Source organism: Taudactylus pleione, unplaced genomic scaffold (genome assembly GCF_031769625.1).
Source record: "Taudactylus pleione unplaced genomic scaffold, aTauple2 ptg002080l, whole genome shotgun sequence".
NCBI lineage: Eukaryota > Metazoa > Chordata > Amphibia > Anura > Myobatrachidae > Taudactylus > Taudactylus pleione.
The window spans coordinates 365,935-391,648 of NW_028286474.1; the positions used below are offsets into that span (position 1 = coordinate 365,935).

The 25,714-nt window shown below is 46.9% G+C and overlaps 1 protein-coding gene across 1 annotated transcript in view; it reads left to right on the forward strand.

Moving 5' to 3' along the window:
* The window catches only part of LOC148435685 (uncharacterized), a 132,403-nt gene that overhangs the window by 63,047 nt on the left and 43,642 nt on the right, over positions 1–25,714 (forward strand). Inside the window, exons 7-17 of the mRNA XM_088465643.1 lie at positions 3,194–3,354; positions 3,493–3,616; positions 7,494–7,646; positions 10,135–10,326; positions 10,934–11,057; positions 11,181–11,278; positions 11,395–11,602; positions 14,712–15,857; positions 16,415–16,886; positions 19,481–19,552; positions 19,691–19,785. Coding sequence (XP_088321769.1) covers positions 3,194–3,354; positions 3,493–3,616; positions 7,494–7,646; positions 10,135–10,326; positions 10,934–11,057; positions 11,181–11,278; positions 11,395–11,602; positions 14,712–15,857; positions 16,415–16,886; positions 19,481–19,552; positions 19,691–19,785 — 2,845 coding nt within the window. The remainder of the gene's footprint in view (positions 1–3,193; positions 3,355–3,492; positions 3,617–7,493; positions 7,647–10,134; positions 10,327–10,933; positions 11,058–11,180; positions 11,279–11,394; positions 11,603–14,711; positions 15,858–16,414; positions 16,887–19,480; positions 19,553–19,690; positions 19,786–25,714) is intronic.

A 25,714-nucleotide genomic window follows, 5' to 3' on the forward strand; every position in this document is an offset into this window, starting at 1 on the left:
CACTCCCATATTCCTGTTGGCGTCCTCGGCAGGACAAGAAGAAACCTTTGGGACTGAGCCTTTCACCCCCTCGTCTATCTCCTGGGAGGAATACTCAGTCAGAACCTAGGCAACCCCTACAGGAGCTGCCAAGGAGGAATCCCAATGGTTCTGGCAAACAGACTCTGAAAATGATGCTCCCTGTGGCCGGCGTAGGTGGAATAAAAGTTGAAAAGTCCCTGCTTGGTTACCTAGAGCATGTTAGGAGCTGTGTGAGCTCTGTAGTAGCCTGGACCTAAGACTAAGCCCAGGCTATGTCCCACCATCTCAGCGGGTGCACTAACAGGCCAATGCGGCAACTGTTCCTCTAACTCCACCCCAGACCTGAGCACAGGGCAAGGGAATACTGGAGCAAGCAAAAGTACTTGCCACTATCCCTCCATCAGGCAATGCCTTGGACATATTCCTCTTTGCAGAAGTATAAGTAAAAGATATGGAGGGGGCCAATGTAGCAGAACAACCCTTGTAGCTATGGAGCTGGCTGCAAAAGATACAGGCCAGAGAAGGAAGGAAGAGAGCCAGCAGACAATCCAACAGAAGGTAAAGGCAGATGGTGAGGAGATAGCTGCTGCTAGCTCTCTTTCTTGGTGGACTTTCCGGATTGAGAATTGCCAACAAGAAGGAGGTGCTGCATAAATGTCACTGTTATAGGAGTCCCAGCTCTGTCTTCCCAAAGTTCTCTCTCCCAACCCCCTCCTTTCTCTGCCCAGCCAGCTGAAAGACCAGTTGTCACACACACACACACAGGGGCTGGCTGGCAACTTTTAGCCTGGGGGGCAAATGCATGTAGACGGCCCTGGCAGAGGAGTAGCGTGTAGCCAGGGTGCCCGAAGAACGTGCGTGCTACGGTGCCCCCCCCTCTCAAGTGTTCCAGGGAGGAGGCTGGCCATATGGGATTAATGTAAAGTAAAAATAAACATTAGGGACAGCCCCGTCGTGGTGCCCATATGCAGTGCCCCAGGAGAGGACCCCCTTATGCAGGCCTCCAGTAGTGTCCCCAGTAGTGATCCCCCCTATGCAGTGCCCCTTATACAGTGCCCCCAGTAGTGGTCCCCCCTGTGCAGTGACCCTTGTGCCCCCAATAGCAGTCCACACCCCATGCAGTGCCCCCAATAGTGGTAACCCTTATGCAGTGCCCATTAAATAGTGGCCCCAGTTGAAATCTCCCCCCTATGCAGTACTCCCAGTATTGCCCTTTTTATAGAGCCCCCAGCAGTGGTCCCTCGATGTAGTGCCCCCAGTGGTAGTCCCCTCCCCCCTATGTAGTGCCCCTAGTAGTAGTCCCCTCCCCCTATGCAGTGCCCCTAGTAGTTGTCCCCTCCCCTTGTAGTGCCCATAGTAGTAGTAGTCCCCCCCTTGTAGTACCCCCAGTAGTAGTCCCCCCAGTTGTAGTCCCCCCCCCCCCTTGAAGTGCCCCCAGTTATAGTCCCCAGTAGTGGCCCCCCCTGTAGTGCCCCCAGTAGTGATCTCCCCCTTGTAGTACCCCCAGTAGTGGTCTCCCACTTGTAGTGCCCCCAGTAGTAGTCCCTCGCTCTTGTAGTGCCCCCAGTAGTGGTTCCCCCTTTGTAGTGCCCCCAGTAGTAGTCCCTCCCTCTTGTAGTGCCCCCAGTAGTGGTTCCCCCTTTGTAGTGCCCCCAGTAGTCCCCCCCTTGTAGTGCCCCCCTTGTAGTAGTCCCCTCCTTGTATGGCCCCCATTAGTAGTAGTCCCCCCCTTGCAGTGCCTCCAGTAGTGGTTCCCCCCTTGTGGTGCCCCCAGTAGTGGTCTCCCCCCTTGTAGTACCAGCCCCCCCCCCCCCCCAGTAGACACACACAGTAAAGAAAAAAAAAAAAACACTTACCTGAATCCCCGCTCCCGCCATCGCTATCCGCTCCTCCGTCTGTCCTTCCCGGGCCGGGCCGCTCTGCATTATGGGAGAGACGTCATATTACGTTATGACGCCTCTCCCATTGCCCACTGCGGGAGCCGGAAGATGGAGCGGCTCCTGCAGTGGGTGCAGCAGCAGCTAATGAGAGTCTGACAGACTCTCATTGGCTGCTGATCAAAACAAACACACAGCTGCCGGAGCCGGCGGCTGTGTGTTTGTCACTTGTGTAGCGCTGACTGAACTCCATCCGGTCAGCGCTACACACGCGGTGCAGTCTGTGTCACAGTGACACAGACTGCCCGCGGCCCGCATGACGCGGCCCGGGGGGCACATGGCCCCCCGGCCCAGCCCGCCACTGCACACACACACATTTCCTGGGTCAGGTTACAGCCAGAATCTTATAAGTGAATGAACAAAGACTGTTAACACACATGAGTTGAGACTGCTGCCTGAACAACATCTAAGCCAGGCCTGTGATCTCCAAGAACATAAGTATCATTTCATTATATTGTTTTTATGTGTGTAAATGAATATATTGTTTTGTAGTTAATCGTAGCAGGGATATATATGTACTGTGTAATCCTACCTTGATAAACTATTATTATACAGAGAACTCTATGGTTGTTTTGTTATTTCATGTGATGATAGGACTTATACAGTGGGGACTAAGATTTAAAAAGCAAATAACAGTATAAGGAATTAAAGGGAATATAAGAATCCCCTAACAGTCACCATCTCCCCCCCAAGCCCCATCACTTGGTGAATGACTGCCCCTTAACGTCTGCTTAATGCTGGGCTTGTGGTGACCGACAGCTCCAACTAAAATACCCCCCCGCTTGCATAGGGAGCCGGTACCCACTCTACAGGTTGCAGGTGGGGACTGAAACTTAAACACCCAGCCCAGTTGTTTGTAGGGAGTGGAGGTCTTCGTGTATATAGTTACCAGGGTGAGATATCATTGTGACCTGTGTTATATCGGGGCAGCCTGGTGGTACAGGGGTTAGTATGAATTGCTACCTCACAGTAATGGGGTCATGGGGTGAATGACCAAGAAAACCCTATCTGTCTGGTGTCTGTCTGTTCTCACTGTGTTTGCTTTCGCAAGATACTCCTTTTTTCCTTCCACAGTCCAAAAAATATTTGTAAAGTACTGCCCAAAGATACCGGCGTTCTTGCACTTTTTCAAATAACTCACAATTTTCCTGTAAGAATACACAAGCATATAATATTGTATATCCTTTTAAATCCTAAAATGAAAATAAACATTTGGTAAAATTATTGCCCCGTAGAATCGATATTCGGTAGCACAGCCTTTTGGTCAAAATAACTGCAGTCCGCCGCTTTCTGATGCCATGGATGAGCCTCCCCCCACTCTTATTATGCAAACTGGGACACATGTGAAAGATGCCTACTCCCTCGACGGCTGCTTTCAGATCTCTACAGGTTTCCGGTGGGATTTAGGTCTGGACTGACCTCTTCAGCAAAGTTCATCTTCTTGTCTAGAAGTCATTCCTAGATGCTATTTGAGATTTGCGGTCTTTCTACTGGAAGTTCCATGAACGTTAGAGACACCGTTCTCTGACACTAGGTTCAATATTGTGCTCCAAAATGACCTGATAATCTCCATACTCTGTGATGTCAAGCACAACTTCAAGGCAGCCAGTGCCCAGTTCCTGCACGTCAACTCCAAAGCACCACTGAACCTCCTCCATGTTTGACTGTAGGTGGACTTTGTTCTCTTCTTTGAAAACTTAGACTGTGAATATCATTTGCTTTGCCGTAAGACTCTATTTTGGTGTCGTCTATCCACAGAACATACACCCAGAAGGATTTTGGCTTTTAATAGTGTTTTGGCAAACCCCATTTAGGCTCTCTTATGTCTCATTCATTGATCTATGATGAGAGTGGAAACTGTAGCACCTTGTGTCTGAAGGTCACCTTGAATGTTTGGCAAATGCTGAAGGAGGTCGCAATCTTTTCATTGAATTTTTTTCCCCTTGTGGCCGCGTCCAGGGTGGCTGGATACAGGGCTGTATTCAGAGGTGGCCGTACGGTCTACGACCGCACGGCCGCCTCGATGTTTGTCTAGTGCGCATGCGCACGAGGGAGCCGGCTCCTTCGTGCGCATGCGTGAGACCCGCTACGACCGACAGCGCTGGTCGTAGCGGGTCTCTTTCCAAAGGGGGCGAGCTGTCGATGTTGAATGACAGCTCGCCCCGTTTGGAAGGTGGGCCGGGGGGGTGGCAGCCCAAACGGAGGCGTTCCCATGGGAACGCCTACCGTTTGGGGGAGGCCCCACTGACATCACTAGTGATGTCAGTGGAGAGCTTCCGGCTCAGACAGAGCCACAAGCTCTCCGGGGCTTACGACAAGTGAGACCCTACCCTAGGGTCTCGTCGTAAGCCCCAATGGTCGCGATGGTCAATGACCATCACGACCATCACCCTAGCGGTCGTTAGAGCTGTGGGTCTTAACCCACAGCCTAACGACCGCAACAGAGCCTGGCGGTCAGGATGCAAGCGGCCGCCCGGTTTCTGAGCGACCGCTTACATCCTCCGACCGCCTCTGAATGAGGCCCACAGTGTGGTGGAAATTTGATCAGCGAGGTCTTCGGAGATTGATTTGTAGCTTTGAGGTTGTCCATGTGTGTCTGAACTCAGTCAATTTTCTGGCTTTCCTTCTTTCCTCTATGATCATTGAGGCACACACGACGATCCAGGACATGAGAATAATAACACGTAACGATTTTGTAGCCAATGATTTTTACAACGATGAACGAAAAATGTTCCTTCCCTTAATGAAAATCGTTATGTTGGACAGTCTGAAATGAACGATAACTACAAACTACAAATGGGAGCGCGCTTGAACGATTATCGTTCATCGTTATAACTCAGAAACTGAACGATTTTTTTAATGATTAAACGATAACGACATCGTTATCGACAAATCATTAAAAAAATCGTTACGTGTTTATGCAGCTTTAGTCATATCGTAACTCGCTGAATGTGAGATTTCATTATATTGCCGGTACCGCAGGTGAGATCACTCCCAAAGGGAAGGAGACTCAGCTGCTTGCTGTGTAATTATTTCTAACTTCTTCTAAAATGCTCCAATAATTTTGTCTGAGCCATGTAAGGAATTCTGTGCAGAATGAGAGACATTTTTTTAAGCGTTTTCTGTCTCATTCAACTGCAAAACCCCAGTAACGCATATCTGACAAAAAATCAACCTCTGTGGGGCATATTCAATTAGGTGTGATATTGGTGTGACCTGTGTATAGTGATCAGTGTGATACCTGTGTGACCTGTGTATAGTGATCAATGTGTATCAGGTGTGTGATACCAGTGTGACCTGTGTATAGTGATCAGTGTATCAGGTGTGTGATACCAGTGTGACCTGTGTATAGTGATCAGTGTATCAGGTGTGTGATCTGTGTATAGTGATCAGTGTATCAGGTGTGTGATATCAGTGTGATCTGTGTATAGTGATCAGTGTGTATCAGGTGTGTGATATCAGTGTGACCTGTGTATAGTGATCAGTGTACCAGGTGTGTGATATCAGTGTGATCTGTGTATAGTGATCAGTGTGTATCAGGTGTGTGATATCAGTGTGACCTGTGTATAATGATCACTTTGTATCAGGTGGGTGATATCAGTGTGACCTGTGTATAGTGATGATCAGTGTGTATTAAGTGTGTGATATCAGTATGACCTGTGTGTAGTGATCAGTATGTATCAGGTGTGTGATATCAGTGTGATCCACATATAGTGATCAGTGTGTATCAGGTGTGTGATATCAGTGTGACCTGTGTATAGTGATCAGTGTGCATCAGGTGTGTGATATTTGTGTGTCCTGTGTATAGTGATCAGTGTGTATCAGGTGTGTGATATCATTGTGTCCTGTGTATAGTGATCAATGTGTATCAGCTGTGTGATATCAGTGTGACCTGTGTATAGTGATCAATGTGTATCAGGTGTGTGATATCAGTGTGACCTGTGTATAGTGATCAGTGTGTATCAGGTGTGCGATATCAGTGTGACCTGTGTATAGTGATCATTGTGTATCAGGTGTGTGATATCAGTGTGACCTGTGTATAGTGATCAGTGTGTATCAGGTGTGTGATATCAGTGTGACCTGTGTATAGTGATCAGTGTGTATCAGGTGTGTGATAGTGTGACCTGTGTATAGTGATCAGTGTGTATCAGGTGTGTGCTATCAGTGTGACCTGTGTATAGTGATCAGTGTGTATCAGGTGTGTGATATCGGTGTGACCTGTGTATAGGGATCAGTGTGTATTATCGGTGTGACCTTTGTATAGTGATCAGTGTAAAAGGTGTGATATCAGTGGTCTGGAAATATTTAATGTATTTCTGAGCCCAAAAAATTCTCAATTTCGGTATGATCTTAAAACATAAATCAAATATTTTGTAACACATTTTAGGTTAAGCAAATTGACCACACACAGCTTGTGCGAGCGGCCTGGCGATGGTCGCGATTATCGCGACCATCGGGCTTGCGACGAGACCATATGGTAGGGTCTCGGCTCCTGCAAGCCCGAGTGGACTTCCTGCTCTAATAGAGCAGGAAGTCCACTACTGACATCACAAGTGATGTCAGTAGGGCCGCCCACAAACGGCAGGCGTTCCTAAGGGAACGCCTGCTTTTGTGCAGCCACACCCCCCTCCCCGCCTACAAAACAGGGTGAGCTGTCAATCAACATTGACAGCCACCCCGTCTTGTACCGAGCCCCGGAGCGACAAAACTTCAGTCGCGCGCTGGGGCTCGCTCATGCGCACGCCGGACGTGGCACATGCGCAGGGGCCAAACATCGACCCACTTGCGAGCGCTATGCACTTGCGAGTGGGTCTGAATCAGGCCCCAAGACCCTTGACCTTGCCTTGACCAAATAGACAGTTTATTATTGTGTTACTGTCAAGAGCAGCCATAAGAGGAAGTACTAAGGAACAGTGACCAGGGCTCTGTGTTTCTTGAAAAGGTGGAGAACATGCTGGTCACTCGTGAAGCAGTCGGGAAGCCGGCGGTCGCAATGCCGACCGCTGGCTTCCCGACTGCTTAATCCCGGCAAAGTACAAATGACAGGCGTCGAAATCCCGACGCCTGTCATTAGACCTACGCCGGGAGCCAGACACCTGGCTTACCGATCGAAGGTAAGCCGGGCGCGGACAGCCGTGGGAGGGGAGGGATGATTAGGTTAGGGGAAGGGAGGGAATTAGGGTTAGGCAACCCCCCGGGAGGTTAGGGTTAGGCTAGGGGAAGGGGGGGTTAGGGTTAGGCACCCCCGGGGGGAGGTTAGGGTTCGGCACCCCCCCAGGAGACTTAAGGTTAGTCTGCGGGGAAGGGAGGGTTAGGGTTAGGCACTGGTGGGGGAGGTTAGGGTTAGGCACCCTAAAGGAGGGTTACGGTTAGGGGGTAGAATTAGGTTAATTTATACTTACCTTAAGGACAATCAGGATTTCCTCGGGATTAGAACCGTCGGCCGCATCCGGTCACTCAGTGCTTCATATCTGACTATGTTACTGTACATGTGTACTCTGTGGTGTTTATTATAATTATTATACTTACTCCTAGACAACTGAGTTGCTGGGAAACAGACTGTATATTACATGTCACGTGAGGATGAGACACATCACTGATTCCCTGAGGATGGACAAGGACCAGAATCACATGACCGAGAAGATACTAAACCTCACCCTGGAGATCATCTGCCTGCTGACCGGGGAGGTGAGGGGATCTGGGAGTGTCACAGTGACATCACTTATATCTATAGTAATAATACAGGGACATGACTGGGGAGGTGAGGGGGATCTGGGAGTTACAGTGACATCACTTATATCTATAGTAATAATACAGGGACATGACTGGGGAGGTGAGGGGATCTGGGAGTGTCACTGTGACATCACTTATATCTATAGTAATAATACAGGGACATGACTGGGGAGGTGAGGGGATCTGGGAGTGTCACTGTGACATCACTTATATCTATAGTAATAATACAGGGACATGACTGGAGAGGTGAGGGGATCTGGGAGTGTCACAGTGACATCACTTATATCTATAGTAATAATACAGGGACATGACTGGGGAGGTGAGGGGATCTGGGAGTGTCACTGTGATATCACATATCTATAGTACTACAGGGACATGACTGGGGAGGGGATCTGGGAGTCACAGTGACGTCACTTATATCTATAGTAATAATACAGGGACATGACTGGGGAGGTGAGGGGGATCTGGGAGTGTCACTGTGACATCACTTATATCTATAGTAATAATACAGGGACATGACTGGAGAGATGAGGGGATCTGGGAGTTACAGTGACATCACTTATATCTATAGTAATAATACAGGGACATGACTGGGGAGGTGAGGGGATCTGGGAGTGTCACAGTGACATCACTTATATCTATAGTAATAATACAGGGACATGACTGGGGAGGTGAGGGGATCTGGGAGTGTCACTGTGACATCACTTATATCTATAGTAATAATACAGGGACATGACTGGAGAGGTGAGGGGATCTGGGAGTGTCACAGTGACATCACTTATATCTATAGTAATAATACAGGGACATGACTGGGGAGGTGAGGGGATCTGGGAGTGTCACAGTGACATCACTTATATCTATAGTAATAATACAGGGACATGACTGGGGAGGTGAGGGGGATCTGGGAGTTACAGTGACATCACTTATATCTATAGTAATAATACAGGGACATGACTGGGGAGGTGAGGGGATCTGGGAGTGTCACTGTGACATCACTTATATCTATAGTAATAATACAGGGACATGACTGGAGAGGTGAGGGGATCTGGGAGTGTCACTGTGACATCACTTATATCTATAGTAATAATACAGGGACATGACTGGAGAGGTGAGGGGATCTGGGAGTGTCACAGTGACATCACTTATATCTATAGTAATAATACAGGGACATGACTGGGGAGGTGAGGGGATCTGGGAATGTCACAGTGACATCACTTATATCTATAGTAATAATACAGGTACATGACTGGGGAGGTGAGAGGATCTGGGAGTCACAGTGACATCACTTATATCTATAGTAATAATACAGGGACATGACTGGGGGGGTGAGGGGGTCTGGGAGTGTCACAGTGACATCACTTATATCTATAGTAATAATAGAGGGACATGACTGGGGAGGTGAGGGGATCTGGGAGTGTCACAGTGATATCACATATCTATAGTACTACAGGGACATGACTGGGGAGGGGATCTGGGAGTGTCACAGTGACGTCACTTATATCTATAGTAATAATACAGGGATATGACTGGAGAGGTGAGGGGGATCTGGGAGTGTCACAGTGACATCACTTATATCTATAGTAATACAGGGACATGGCTGGGGAGGCGAGGGGATCTGGGAGCCACAGTGACATCACTTATATCTATAGTAATAATACAGGGACATGACTGGGGAGGTGAGGGGATCTGAGAGTGTCACAGTGACATCACTTATATCTATAGTAATAATACAGGGACATGACTGGGGAGGTGAGGGGGTCTGGGAGTGTCACAGTGACATCACTTATATCGATAGTAATAATAGAGGGACATGACTGGGGAGGTGAGGGGATCTGGGAGTGTCACAGTGATATCACATATCTATAGTACTACAGGGACATGACTGGGGAGGGGATCTGGGAGTCACAGTGACGTCACTTATATCTATAGTAATAATACAGGGACATGACTGGAGAGGTGAGGGGGATCTGGGAGTGTCACAGTGACATCACTTATATCTATAGTAATAATACAGGGACATGACTGGGGAGGCGAGGGGATCTGGGAGTCACAGTGACATCACTTATATCTATAGTAATAATACAGGGACATAACTGGGAAGGTGAGGGGATCTGGGAGTGTCACAGTGACATCACTTATATCTATAGTAATAATACAGGGACATGACTGGGGAGGTGAGGGGACCTGGGAGTATTATAGTGACATCGCTTACAGTATATCTATAGTAGTAATACAATGACATGACTAGGGAGGGGATATGGGAGTGTCACAATGATATCACTCTTATCTGTATTACTAATACAGGGACTTGACTCGGTAGGTGAGTAGATTTTGGGAGAGTCACAGTGACATCAATCTTATCTCATTTTACTAACACAGGGTGATTGGTAGGGAGTGGAGTTTTTGGAGTACATGCAGTGATCATTTATTTTTTAATATGCAGAATTACACGGTAGTGAACGAGACATCGGGGAAATGTGAGACACCCAGCAGCCGTCCTTATGTGTCAAGAGAGCTTAGCAGGACCCAGAGCCCCATCACGGTGCCTCCACCTCACTCACTGACATATGAGGGAGACAATGAGCAGAAGATCCTGGAACTCATCAACAAGATCATTCAGCTGCTGACTGGAGAGGTGACTGCTGGGAATGGGACATTATACAGTAACACCAGGGGATGTGTCTGGGTGATGACTGGAGAGGTGACTGCTGGGAATGGGACATTATACAGTAACACCAGGGGATGTGTCTGGGTGATGACTGGAGAGGTGACTGCTGGGAATGGGACATTATACAGTAACACCAGGGGATGTGTCTGGGTGATGACTGGAGAGATGACTGCTGGGAATGGGACATTATACAGTAACACCAGGGGATGTGTCTGGGTGATGACTGGAGAGGTGACTGCTGGGAATGGGACATTATACAGTAACACCAGGGGATGTGTCCGGGTGATGACTGGAGAGGTGACTGCTGGGAATGGGACATTATACAGTAACACCAGGGAATGTGTCCGGGTGATGACTGGAGAGGTGACTGCTGGGAATGGGACATTATACAGTAACACCAGGGGATGTGTCTGGGTGATGACTGGAGAGGTGACTGCCGGGAATGGGACATTATACAGTAACACCAGGGGATGTGTCTGGGTGATGACTGGAGAGGTGACTGCTGGGAATGGGACATTATACAGTAACACCAGGGGATATACCTTGGTGATGACTGTATCATTGTGTATGTCAGGTTCCTATAAGGTGTCAGGATGTCACTGTCTATTTCTCCATGGAGGAGTGGGAGTATATAGAGGAACACAAGGGTCTGTACAAGGACGTGATGATGGAGAATCACCGGCCTCTCACATCACTGGGTAAGAGAAGACTGTCATTTATTGTACAGTGGAGAGCATGAATGGGGCCACCTACTGTATATACACACATCTTTTGATAATCACATATATACAATGTTCTAAGTCATTGTGTGTCTCCTACAGATGGACTCAGTAACAGAAATACCCCAGACAGAAGTCCCCGTCCTCTTTATTCACAGGATTGTACAGAGGAGAATCACAGGACTCCACAGGAGCATCAGGTAGATGGGATTTAGGGTTTTACCAAATACCAACAGGGCTGCCACTATATGATCTGTAGAGAAGCTATGTGACTGATTGATACACACTGATATTCATCTGTTTTTGCACTACTTAGGATGTGAACTTGACTGATATTAAGAGAGAAGATATAAAGGAGGAAGAAGAGACATATGTGACTGATATGAAGGCAGAACATATAGAGGGAGAAGAAGAGACGTATGTGACTGATATGAAGGCAGGAGATATAGAGGGAGAAGAAGAGACGTATGTGAGGGGTGATCAACAGTGTAAGCAGGAGGAAATCCCTATAGATATCACCACAGGTGAGTAATAAGTAATACCCCTTTATAAACAGCCTATAGTTGTTGGCAAAGCCAAGTAGACATTGATTGGCTTTTTGACATGAGGGTTGAGGCCATTTTTGTATTGCTGTTTCTTTGTCTGGATCCATCTGTAGCCCTTAACCAGATATTACATTTCCAAGGAAAGGACTGGTTGACTGCTCAGAAGAACATTTTTCTAGTTTGCAATAGAAATCATTGTAAGATGGGAGAGGACTTCTTGAATGTGGATTTGATGAGAAGAGAGAAGCCTGGAAAAGACTAATTTAGCTGTACGACAGCATATTTATAGAAAGAGATCCCGAAAGATTTGCAGAGTTCAAACGGCATGACGTGCCATTTAAAATGTCCATTCGTAGATTCAGTTTGGTGAAATCTGGGCTTCTTTTAAGCGTTCAAAGAACTCTGAGCTGAGATGGAGGGGATATGTGTTCTTGATTGTGATAGCGTTGAGACCTTGAAAGTCAATGTTGGGACGGAGACCACAGTCTTATTTGTTTTTCCTCAACCAAAAAGTAGAGCGCTAGAGAAGATGTCCAACAAATACATTTGCGTGCCAAATTTTCTTTAATATATTCTGATTTTCTGATTTTTGGGTATGGATGCACCGTTACTCGAGAAATAGTCAAGAAGCCGACGGTCGAAATGCTGACCGCCGGCTTCCCGACTTGGAAATCCCGGCAAGAGACTAATGATAGGCGTGGAAATCTCGACGCCTATCATTATCCACCCGCCGATATCCAGACGCCCGGTATACCGAACAAAGGTAAGCCGGGCGTCACGAGCGAACAACCGCGGGGTGGTAGGGTTAGGTTTAGGGGCTCCCGAGGGGACTTAGGTTTAGGCTGGGGGGGGGGGAGTTAGGTTTAGGCACCCCTGGGGGGAGATTAGGGTTAGGCACTAGGGGGGAGAGGTTAGGGTTAGGCACCCCTAAGGGAGGGTTAGGGTTAGAGGGGGGAGAGGGGAGGGATAGATAGGTTACTTACCTCCGTCGGGATCTGCGCTCTTCGGCATGCTGGTGTTGGGATTTCAACCGCCGGGCTCATGTCCAGCAGTAAATCATATCACATCCCTGTACTCCAGGAGGGACTTTGTCAGGAACAAAGTCTATCGTACTGTCCCAAGGACAGTGGGACAAACGTTTTTCAGCTTGTTTGCTGAATACGTCAGGGAAAGGCATGTATTGTGGAGGAATGGAAAATGGATGCTTATTGACCCAGATGTGAGTCACACTACCAGTTTGGGGTAATCCTTTCTGAAGACAGTGGAGATGACAGATAGGTCCTCATGCGAGAACCTGTCCAATCTACAAATCCAACCAGGGAGCATAAAGCTAAAGCCATGGTAGCCTTAGAATGATAGCATTTACAGGCTTTACAAAGAAGATTATTTCCTCCAGAAGAAGGGCTCCAGTTTATATGGTAACGAGTTAGGTCTTGAGGAGAATGGATCCTATCAAGACTCTATTCCTGTCAGTAGACAGTATGAACTAGTGGTTAAGCATGTGAGCCCAATTCAGTAACCAAAGCAGCACAAATCAAATTTCGTTGAGGTCCAGAGTCGAGAAAGAAGGGGAATTCTCCAAACCTTTTTGTGAGGGAGCAAAGATACAGGCGTAGACAAAGTTTTTGAAGATGGAGAGTTGCAGAGGGAACCTAGATCACCCTCTCCTTTACTGTCTAGGCATTGGAGTTTCCCAGTTTGATGGGACATTCAACAACCATCTGACCATGAGTTCTACAGTAGACACACAAGTTGTTCCTATGGCGATTTTGCTATTCTAAAGTCATCAACTTGGAGTGACCCTCCTGCATAGGTTCATCCACAAGCATAGTAGGAGTTGGGGAATGTGACACTGTGGAAATTAGTTGCCAATTTAAATCCATGGTGATTTACAGAATCTTTTAATTGCAAAGATTACCATAACCACAATCCCATTGTTGTACAATAGCTCCTCTGTAATCTCTGTCCTTGAATGCTATGTACATTTGATCGTCATCTTTGGATCTGTCTTTGCATCCTGCTCGGTTCTTTTTGCTCTTACCGCTGTATTGTTGCCTGTCTAGGCCCTGCTCTATTATCTTACTCTGTCCTGATGCTCCTCTCTGTGTAGTCATCTTTCTGTGTTGCTGTGTCCTGCTGTTCTCCTTCCCCTTTTTTGCTGGTCTACTCCGGAGCTTCTGCCGGAATGGGAAGCATGGCTGCGGGGCTATAATCAATGAGATTGACCAGAGGGACAGTGTAGCAGTTACTTCAGAGATTTCTTTAGGTGCTTATGGGTCAACCTGCCGAATACCAAGTAGTATAAACCCATGGATAGAACTTGCTGCTAACCTAGCCCAAGTTTACACTGTTTCCATGGTGTTTATGGGTGAAAGCTGTGTCTGGATGGGCATTGTGGTTGGACAATGTGATGAGGCGTCCTCTGCGATGATGCCAACTGGGCAAGGTGTATACTTGGAAAATGTCACTCAACAAAGTCTGTAATTTTGGGTAGATTTGACAGGATACGTTCGGCATCCCGGCGGTCGGGATGCCGACACTTACATTACCGGTGCCGTTCAGAATCCCGGCACCGACATCCCAACTGATGGGATACCAAAGGTAAGTAGTGGGGTTGGGGAAAGGGTTAGGCACTAGGGGGAGGGTTATGGTTAGGCACTAAGAGGGGAGGGTTCGATTGAGGGTGCAAGGAGGGAGAGGTTAGGTTTAGGCACTAGGGGGGGAGGTTAGGGTTAGACACAAGGGAGGGAGGGTTAGGGTAGGGTGAGGGGGAGGGTGTGTTAACCCTGTCGGGATGCCAGCGTCGGTATTCTCAACGCCGGGATCCTGAGTGCCGGCATCTTGTACCCAACCCGATTTGACTGATATAACCATGTAGTCTGGATGTCACTGGCACTGTGTCTATGACAAGAGCTTGGTAAAATGGTTGTGCTAATAATACATTCTTAATTTTGATAACATAGTCTTAATTTTCAAATTGAAATTGAACACTGAACACCATGAACTCAGGTATAGTACGAAACTTTGGTTCTCAGTTTTCAAAATAATATATCAAAATTTCTATTTCCATACATTTTATATTTTTTAGAGGATGAACGCAAAAGCAGGAAGCCATCGGAGGGATATCTCATTTTGTCACCAGATTTTAAATTCGAAGATGAGAACATCACACAATACTCCCCAGGGAAAAGCCCCATTACCCTAAATGTACATCCAGTACATCACAGTGCTAATATATCATCTGATCCCTCTAATCATTATGAATGTTTTGCTGATAACTCACATATTTTTACACATACTACAGCAGTTACAGGTGACTTTTCTTGTTCTGAATGCGGTAAATGTTTTATACATAAGGCAATCTTTGTAAGACATCAGCAGACCCACAGACGTGAGAGGACATTTTTATGTTCCGAGTGCGGGAAATGTTTTCCACGTAAATCAAATCTTGCTCGACATCAGAGAAGTCACACAGGTGAGAAACCATTTCCATGTTCTGAGTGCGGGAAATGTTTTACACAGAAATCAGATCTCTCTAGACATGAGAGAAGTCACACAGGTCTAAAACCGTTTTCATGTTCTGAGTGTGGGAAATATTTTACACACAAATCAGATCTTGCTAGACATCAGGTTATTCACACAGGTATCAAACCTTTTCTATGTTCAGCGTGTGGTAGAGGTTTTACACAGAAATCACATCTTTTTGCACATCATAAAACTCACACAGGTGATAGACCATTTCCATGTTCTGATTGTGGGAAATGTTTCACTCAGAAATCACATCTTTTTGTACATCAGAGAAAGCACACAGGTGAGAAACAATTTCCATGTTATGAGTATGATAAATGTTTTAACCATAAATCAGATCTTTGTAGACATCAGGAAACTCACTTAGTAAAGAGAACATTTTCATGTTCTGACTGTGGAAAACGATTTCCACGTAAATCAAATCTTGTACGACATCAGAGAATAAAAACAGGTGAAAAGCCCTTTCTATGTTCAGAGTGTGGGAAATGTTTTCCATATAAATCTGATCTTGTTAAACATCAGAGAATTCACACAGGTGAGAAACCATTTCCATGCTCTGAGTGTGGTAAATGGTTTACACAAAAATCATATCTTGTTATACATAAGAGAACTCATACAGGTGAGAAACCATTTACATGTTCTCAGTGTGGCAAATATTTTACACAGAAATCACATCTTGGTGCACATATAAAAACTCACACAATTTAGAAACTTTTTGTACACAAATCAGATCTTGTTAGACATCAGAGAACTCATATACAGTTTAGATAAAATACAGTTTTTTTTTAGAGTTTATTGGTGTAAGGTTTATTCAAGATAAAGTTTTCTTCACTTACATAGGGAACATAGGGACAACGCTGGGGTATAGCGCTGTGCAGAAGGACTGGGCGCCAAACAGTTAACATCTTTGACATCACGGCAGGAGCCAGCCACACTTTATTTTCATTTTTATATTATTTTGAGTGAGTAGCGCTGAGCGGCCACGTGGGGGCCTTACTGGTCTCCACTATTCAGAGAGTTTTCCTTCTGGTGGACAAGATACGCAGATTCTTGTATCACCTCCGAGTGTCCATTCACTCCTGCATGCGGATCCAGGGTTCACTTGTTTCCACCTTCGACATGGTGGACTATGCCCCAGTTTCACTCCTGGCCGCTTCAGAGGGAAGTTCTGACCCGATGGAACAGATCCTATCTCCAGATCAAGAAACAGACCATCATCCACTTTCCGGAGGTCTGGGTCTTGTGTGGGTCTTGTGGCTCCAGGTGTCCCAATTCAGAATTGGGTTCTGCTCACCAACGATGACAGTCTGCATGGATGGTTTTTTCAGGGTCGGTGGATGGTTAAGGAGAGCCTCCTTCTGATGAACATTCTAGACCTCCGATCGGTCTTTCGGACACTGTGTCTAGCGCAACTGCTCCTCCAGCATCGTCCGGTCCAGATTCAGTCTGACAACGCAACCGCTGTTGCCTACATCAACCATCAGGGAGGCACTCCCAGTTGTGGAACCATGAAAGAGATGAGTCGCATTCTCAGCTGGGCAGAGCTTCATCTTCCAGCTTTGTTAGCGGTCTTCATTCCAGGGGTCCAAAATTGGGAAGTGGACTTCCTAAGCCGCCAAGACGTTCACTCGGGCGAGTGGGCTCTTCATAAGGACGTCTTTCAGCTTCTGGTTCATCGGTGGGGCCTACTGAACATCGACTTGATGGTGCATAGACACAACCAGAAGCTGCCAAGGTACTGTTTCGCACCAGGGATCTGGGAACTCTACTGGTGGATGCCTTAGCGGCTTGGTGGGTCTTTTGTCTCATTCATATTTTTGTCTCATATACATATTCCCTCCGATCTCGCTTATTCCGTGTGTTCTCTGCAAATTGAAAGTGGAAGGCGGCACTGTGATGGCTCCTGATTTGCCGCAACAAGCTTGGCATGCAGATCTTAAGGGCCTCTCTGTTGACGCTCCTCTGCGTCTACCACTGCAGCCGGATCTACTATCTCAGTGCCTATGCTTCCATCCTGATCTGGCCTGTCTCGCCGTGATGAGGTGGCTCTTGAGACATCCGTCCTGAGAGCCAAGGGCTTTTCCAGGTTGGTCAATCGTACCATGCTCAGTTCCCGCAAACCTGCTTCAGCTAAGATTTATCATTGGGTTTGGAGGATTTACGTCTCTTGGTGTGCAGCCAGGAGCCTTAACTCTAGGTCCTTTAGTCTCTCCCAGGTTCTCTCCTTCCTGCAAGTGGGTCTGGATTTGGGTCTTTGCCTTTTGTCCCTGAAGGTTCAGGTTTCAGCCCTCTCGGTACTCTTTCAAAGATGGATTGTGTTGTTGCCTGACTTCAGAACTTTGTTTCAGGAAGCCCTCCATGTGCAGCCCCCATTTGTTCCTCCGTTGGTTCCAGAGGACTTATCTTTAGTGCTTAGGGCTCTTCAGTCTTATCCCTTCGAGCCTTTAGAGTTGGTGAACAGTCGCTGCCTCACATGGAAAACTCTGTTGCTTCTGTCCATCGCGTCGGCCCAGAGATGTCGGACTTGAGCGTGCTGTCGTGCTGCTCTCCATTTCTGGTCTTTCAATCGGATCGGGACGTTTTTCATACACTGTTAGGCTACCTTCCGAACGTAGTTTCTTGGTTCCACATCAACCAGGAGATTGTGATTCCAGCTTTTGAGTCACCTGATTCTTTACTGGAGGAAGCCTCTTTGGATGTGGTGACTGCCCTCCAGATCTATGTAGACCAAGCTAGGGCTATCCGTAAGTCCGATTCCCTTTTTGTGCTCTATGGCTTTCACAAACAGGGCTGGCTAGCTTCGAAGCAGACCTATGCCTGCTGGCTCCATTTGACTATCTGCCACATGTCCGCGGCAGTAGACCTCCCTGTACCGGCCGTGGTGACAGCTCATTCTACAGGTCGGTAGGTACTTTGGCAGCTCGCCGGGGTACCTCAGCAGAGCAGCTTTGCAGGGTTGGTCTTCCGTCCACACATTATTCAGTTTCTGTTCCTTTGACACCTTCACCTCCGTGGACACGGCATTTGGGCGGAGAGTTCTTAGTGCAGCTCAAAAACGTCCCCTTCCGTAGTGGCATTGCTTTGGGATGTCCCATTATTGTCCCTGTGTCCCCTATTCGAGATCCATAGGGGACACAGGGCATCCACCCTGACGCACCTGGGGGTTTCTTCTGGTTCATCTGTCCATCTCTTTAGTGTGTTTGGATCTGTGTGTGTGCCAGTCTTCCTTCTCTTTTCTCGCTCCTGCCTTGGGCTTGCTAACTTAAATGGCCTGGCTGGGGGCAAGGTATAGGGGAAAAGGAGACTGGGCTACCGTGATGTTGTCACAAGCCGCCGCACTGCAAATGCAAGGCGAGATGAACGCCAGGCGAGCATTCGCTGAAACTCCTCCTACCTCCTGTCCATCATCCCGGGAGTTATCCTGATTGGCTCCTGCATCTATAGCCTTCTGGTGCAAACGCTTCCCCGATGCCAGTGATACCGTTTCCGTGTTTCCGGCTCTGGCATTGTCTCCTGCTATCCAGTCGAATTCCTGTTCTCCTGTCTATATTGTTATACTCTGTTTGTGGCACAGTCCGCATATCTGTCCTCTGCCGTTCGTGTCATCCAGGCTGCACAAACAGTACTCTGTGTCCTGAGTACACAGTCCAGCATGCACTGCTTGTGTCAACCCGGCGGCACAGGCCGCTCTGCAGCGTCAGCTGCTTGTGTCAACCCGGCGGCACAGGCCGCACTCCAGCGTCCAAAGTACGCAGTCTTGCGTACCGCCAGTTTCTTCTCAGCGGTACTTATTCTCATCTGCCACATCTAGCTAAGTTACTCTGGCCCTCAAGGCTGCTGCATGGCCCAAAGGCCACATCTTATCCTACGGCCCACAGGCCACAGCCAGCCAAGACATACCAGCCCTCCAGGCTGCTGCACGGCCCAAGGGCTGCATCTTATCCTACGACCCACAGGCCACAGCCAGCCAAGACATACCAGCCCTCTAGGCTGCTGCGTGGTCCAAAGGCTGCATCTTATCCTACGGCCCACAGCCAGCCAAGACATACCAGCCCTCCAGACTGCTGCACGGCCCAAAGGCCACAGCAAGCCAAGGCATACCAGCCTTCAAAGCTGCTGCACGACCCAAAGGCTGCATCTTGCCTTACGACCCACAGGCCCATCAAGCCAAGGCCTATCAAGCCACAGGCCCATCCCAACTCTCAAAGCTGCTTCACGGCCGCATCTAGCCAAGAAATACCAGCCCTCAAGGCTGTTGCAGGACTATACCCTCAAGAGTCACACCCGTGGCTTAACATATGTCAAATATGTTAACTGTTTGGTGTCCAGTACTTGCACAACCCTATACCCTAGCATTGACCCCGTGTCCCCTATGGATGTCAAAGAAAAGGATTTAACCAGGTAAGAACGTACATCTTCTTTTTGTGACTTAAATAGGGCATCAAGGGTGTTTTTTAATTTTTCTCATGGGTCTTTGCTTATAATTTCGGATATCTGTGCATCTGACAGGAAATAATTGGCTTCATGGTTGTTCTTTAGCCATAAAAACAATCCCTCCTTTTTGCACCAGTTTGATGATTATTCCTTTGTTGTCACTGAGTTGCTTCAAGGCATTTTCTTTCAAGATGGTTATGGTCAGATGGTTTTTTTTACGCTTTTATTGTTCTTATTAAACCATTTTTTGTATGTAATTTTCTAGTACCTTTTGAAAAGTTTCTATCAATGGTCCTTTACTGTGTTGCTTGTTGACAATATTACTGCAAGCCGTAGATTCCTATATCCACTAAAGAGTGGATTTTTATATCCTGTGTTTGTGTTCTGAAGGTTGTAGCGTTCCCGCTAGGCTGTTCAGCGGGGCGCCGCACCCTTCCCTATTTCTGAAGGACATAAAGCACCCTGCCCTCCAGCTCAAAACAGCCTGAGGGTTCTGTCCTCCACCCGTGGGCTGCAGTGTCCCGCGGGGGTAGGGAAACCGGCAGAGCAGCGCATGCGCCCGGCATCCATTCACAGTGACCGCGGCGCTTAGGGGCTTCCCAACATGTCCGTAAGTGCCGGGCATGCCCCCAAGAGTGATGAAAAGGGTACGTGTCATAAAGACACGCCCCTTTTTCATTGGCCACGCCCCTTTTGGGCACGCAGATGTGCCCTAGCTATGGTTCGGGGCACCTGCCTGCCGTCGGACCTAGAGTGAACACTAGGTTGTCTTCCCCACTTATAGTGTGGTTCTTGGTTATGGGCTTTATAAAAAAAATGTAGCTCTTTGTCCTTTTTTGTGTGTAAAGTATCCTTTTTCCATTCCTTATAGTTGTTTTTGCAGTCTGTGGTGTCTCGGTTGATTTTACTTTTATTTATATTGATGACTTTGGCCCTCATTCAGAGCCACTCGCTATTTGCGGTCGTTCGTTTTCTAAAAAGGGGTGGCTATTCAAATGAACCGTTCGCACTTTGCGGTCTGTTCACGCCTCTAAGTCTGAACGAGCGAGCAAAACTTGCGTTTGTAATTTTTAAAAATACGCCCCCTGGCCGCTCGCACCATACGTCATGTCCGCTATTTAATAGATTAATCGAGTACATCGATCAGGGTATGAACTGCTCGCTATTCTTGAGGTTGGTTTTTTCAACCGCTATTTTGCGAGCAGTTCTGAGTTAAAAAAAACCAAGTGACGTGGTCAATGACGCTGCTGAATTAATTATGCACTCCCTTAAAACGCCCGTTTTGACCTTTAAGCACGCCTGCATTTTGAATTTCACTCCCCGTTTTCAAACACCTTCCCGTTTCCACCCACATACGCCTCCTTCTGTCACTCAAAGTAGCAGGCATTCGCTTTATAGCGAACAAACGATTTTCGGCCGCACTGACTGGTTCGCGCATGCGTATTAAAATCCGTACGCATGCGCATATGTGCGAACATCGGTCAGAATGAACGAGCGACTGCTTACGAGCGGCTCTGAATGAGGGCCTTTGTCTTCAAATGTGTTTAGTTTTAAATGTTCAAGGTCTTCCACTGGTTTTCCTCATTTCATGTGCTTCCTAAAGTTTCTCTCGGGTCATTTATCATGAGTTTCGTGTGGTTTATTGAACACTCGTCTACAGTGGACTTCTATGTTTTACTGAAAAGATTTATTTTGAGATGTGAAGGTTTGATTATTTAAAAGTCTGACTCCCCATAGGATCATTTGTTCTCAAAAATGGGACATATAATAAATCGATTTCCAATATCCCTCCCGTTATATGATAAATGATGTTTGAATGAGCAGTAACTTTGAGGAAAATAGAGGGTGATCTCAGCAGGCAGGGTTTTGAGGCACAGTTTTTACTCCTTCTACATTTTGTATAATTAAATTCTATTTCGAAAGGGTGGGGATGCTTTTTTGTAAGCTAAATTACCTCCAGTGGTTCTATTAATTATCTTATTGCCGTTTCCTGGTAAAATATTTTTGGTAAATGGATTCCTCATTCAGCAATGGGAAGTCTTATACCTCCTAGGTAGTAAGAAATCCTCTTTGGTTTTGATTCAAAAAGTTTAAGACATTTGTTGAATTGACATCTTGATGCCTGCTACATAAACCTATTGGACAACTTAAATTGTGATAGTATGGCATAGGACACAGGATATTGAGGACTGTTAGTGTTTTTGTACATCTAAATGCTTCATACTCCCAATAATCAAGTACTAGGCTGGATTTCCGAGACGATCTGCTTATTTGCTATAGATGGTTGCAAGTTATGAAGGTGTTCGAACTATGTGGGCTTTCCAGAAATGCAACCTGGATGGAGACTATTTGTCAAGGTATAAAACTAGATACAGCCATACGAAGACATCACGCAAACCCAAGAGGACAACTTAATTAAAAAATACTTATAAGTGCACATCGAGTAAGCTTCTAAAATTACTCAAATGTGGTTTACGACACATTTCCACAGTGTACAGTGATTTAACCAGTTACTACAGCTTTGATGCGTTTAATGTAAGATGGTTTTTAGTGTTCACTCTAAGTCCGGCCCAGAGAAGGTGGACTCTGGAGCGTGGCCATGAGAAACAGGGGCATGTCTTTAAGCTGCGCCCCTTTTCATCATTCTTGGGAGCTTGCCCGACACTTCCGAACATACCGGGGTGCCCCCAAGCTCTCCCTTTTCTGTGAATAGATGTCGGCGCATGCTCCTGGCATCTAATCACTGGCGGTGATCGCTACACCGTAATCTTCCCCACTGCAGCCCCGCGGGTGGGGACAGGCTGTTTTAGAGGGGTGCCACCAAAATGGGCAGGGTGCATTCTGCCCTTTTGAAATTGGGCAGGGCATGGCGCTCCCCTAAAACAGCCTAGCGGGAATGCTAGTTTTTTCCTAGCAGCTACAGATTAACACACAATAGAGGGGACACACCAACATTCATGAAAATGCAGCCTATCAGATTTCCTAGAAAGCAGTAACCTCACCCAGGGTACTTAAATGAATCGATCGATTACACTTCGGAGGATGCCACCAAAATGGCTGCCCGCAGTGCGCGTTGGTAACAATTGTGCTTTAATTTCAAGTTGCGTTTGAGCAGCGTAAACATTATTATAATATTTTTTTTGAGTTTTATAGTTAACACTGTTTCTATTTAAATTACAGAACATGGCTGGCCTATGTTTTATAATGCCTCGTATACGTGCTGCTGTTGGCGCAGTGGCTAGTGGGATGTTTTAGGTTTATTTTGATTTTATGTCTTTGTGTTATTTTATTCTGTAAATAATGAATACGTCGATGACATAACATTGCTGTGTTTACATGAGTATGACATGCAGATCCGTGGTCTGTATACAAATGAGGTAATAAAATCTTTAATAACCAAGTTGTCATCTTGTTGTTCTGAAGACTATTTAAACAAGAGAACAAAAGGGAAAATGAAGGAAACATCTGATTAGTGGATATTCTGTACAAATTATGGAGGGGATGTGTGTGTTCTAGAGTTGGTAATATATAATATATTATTATAGTTTCCTTTAGTGACTGCTAACAGGTTCTTAGGAGTAAATTTACTAAAGTGAGAGTTTTTAGAAGTGGAAACTCCAGTTCTAAAAACTCTCACCATAGTAAATTACCCCTATATTGTTCAGTTTAATGAATTCATTTGGGCATTCCGTTTGTTTAAGTAAGCTCACTATCCGATCTTTGATATTGGTGCTTAGTCATGCACACACATACCCGAACCTCTAATTTGTCCTGGAGGCATCATTAGTTTAGAACCACGACGAAACGCATTGACAAAAAGAGTCCACTCTTCTTGCTGCCATTGTCTGTCAAGGTCTCCACTTAGCACCTGCTGCCAATTTATTGCCATCATACCAGAGCGCATTAGGTGCGGACTTATGAGTCACGCAACCAGACACACCGATTGCTTGAAAGCAAGGCCGTCTTTCAGTACTCTGACCGCTCCGGTCTCTGTGCGCAAGGGACCGTGACCAACAGCGGTGAGTCACTCAGACGCTGCCAAACTATTGATGCAAACTCTTCCCCCCAGCCGCACTGAGGCAAGCTGTTTGTAACAGCAATTGACATCAGTCCTCCACGGTTATCATGTGACAGTTACCTACTCCAACAAAGGATTATGGGCCTCATTCAGAGGCTGTCGTTAGATGCAAGGGTCGCTCTGAATCGGGGCGGCTGCTTGAATCCTGAACGGCCGCCTCCTTGTCGATCGTGAAGCTGTGGGTTACCACCCACAGCTCTAACGACCGACATGGGCGATGGTCAAGACCATCGGGGCTTACGACCAGACCCTAGGGTAGGGTCTGGGCACTCGTAAGCCCCAGGGAGCTTCCTGCTCTGTTTGAGCAGGAAGTTCCCCACTGACATCAGCAATGATGTCAGTGGGGCCGCCCCCAAACGGCAAGCGTTCTGACTGGAACGCCTCCGTTTGGCCGGGCACGCCCCCGGCCCGCCCTGCAAATGGGGCGAGCTGTCACTCAGCATCGACAGCTTGCCCCGTCTGCTACGAGACCCCTAACGACGGAGTGCCCGTTGTTAGCCAGCTCCGTCGTGCGCATACGGTGTGGGGCGACTCTGAATAAGCTCCTATATCCCGGTAAAAACATCACCTAGTAAAGACGTTTTTAAGATCCAAACACTGATATTGGAGATTTATCCCCTCACTAATTACCAGAGTTTTCCCTGTGAGATCTGGACGTATGATACCTGGTAAATACCATCCATATCTGCAACATTGGTTATAACCATGTCATAGAAAGAACTGCTTCTATTTGCTATTTATTCTAAATTAAGTATTTTAACTATTTATAGCCATGTATTCATTATATGTATTTTAGTATGTTATGTATTAGTCAATAAATATGTTTGTTTTTTAAAATAGAAGCAATCTGTGACTTTGCTCAATGGGCCGGATCCATTACAGATCGCAACAGTGTACGCAGATCGGCCGATGGTGCGTACTGCGTATGCATCGCAGTGCGTGAGTTAGCATTTGCGATCGCTCTGCGATCACGCACGCAGAAATAAAGCCATCACAGTGACGGGAGGTCAGCGTTTGGGGGTGGTGACAGGGGAGTGGTCCGAAAAACAAAGGCGTGCCAGACCGTTTGAACACCATTACATGGGCGTGCATAAATTAGCCACTGCGACGGCATACGCAGCCTGAGTACTTACAGCAGGTCTGACCTTACCCAGATATTGCTAACCTCATCGCACGCAGTAATTGTGCGCGAGGTGCCGATGGTACTCAATGTTACCGATGTATACGCAGGACTGTAAGGTATTACGGATGTGAGTTAGCGGTCGTGGGTGTCTATGCTGGCTGTGCAATTTAATTCATTAGCATATTTTCACAGCAGAACTGCGTACGCAATCGCAATCCGTAACGAATCGGGCCCAATGAACAGATATATTATTTGATCTATCCATTTCCTCACTAGCGCAGACACTATTGCATGTTTTATCATTAGCTATACTGGACCATTACTAGAGTTACTAAGTAAATATCTAGAGTTCGCACTCTGCCCTCTTCACCTACAGCAGCCTCGTTTCCCACAGTGATATAGGGTTATGTGAAGGCTGCTGCAGACAAGGATGATATAGGAGGCAATTCCCCAAATACCAAACCGCGGTGTTGGTCTCAGTGAGCGGGAGATGGGTGCAAACCAGAAGCATCAGGTCACAGGCCATGTTCCGGGCAGGGATCAGGGCAAGGATTGTTCATGTCGCAGGCAGCATTCAGGGCAGGTAGCAGACAAGGATGATTGGGTCACAAGCACTGTTCAGGGCAGGTATATGACAATTATCCTCATGCAGGGTCAATGACAAGATACACATCAACAAAATCCAAGCTAGCAGTGCTTTAACAGACAATGAGAGGAACCGCTGTCAGCCTTATAAATACACAGCCAGTGAAAAGACACCAGGATGAGCCCCCACATTTGAAAAGTGTGACTAGAACACCTTAACCAAGAATGGCCAGTGTTCTCCCCGGGGTGTCTTTTTGATGGGCACTCCTGGCATTTTTCTTACACCACCCGGGGCTGGCCCAACTTGCAGAATGTGCTGGTTCTGGCCAGTAGGTTCCGTGGG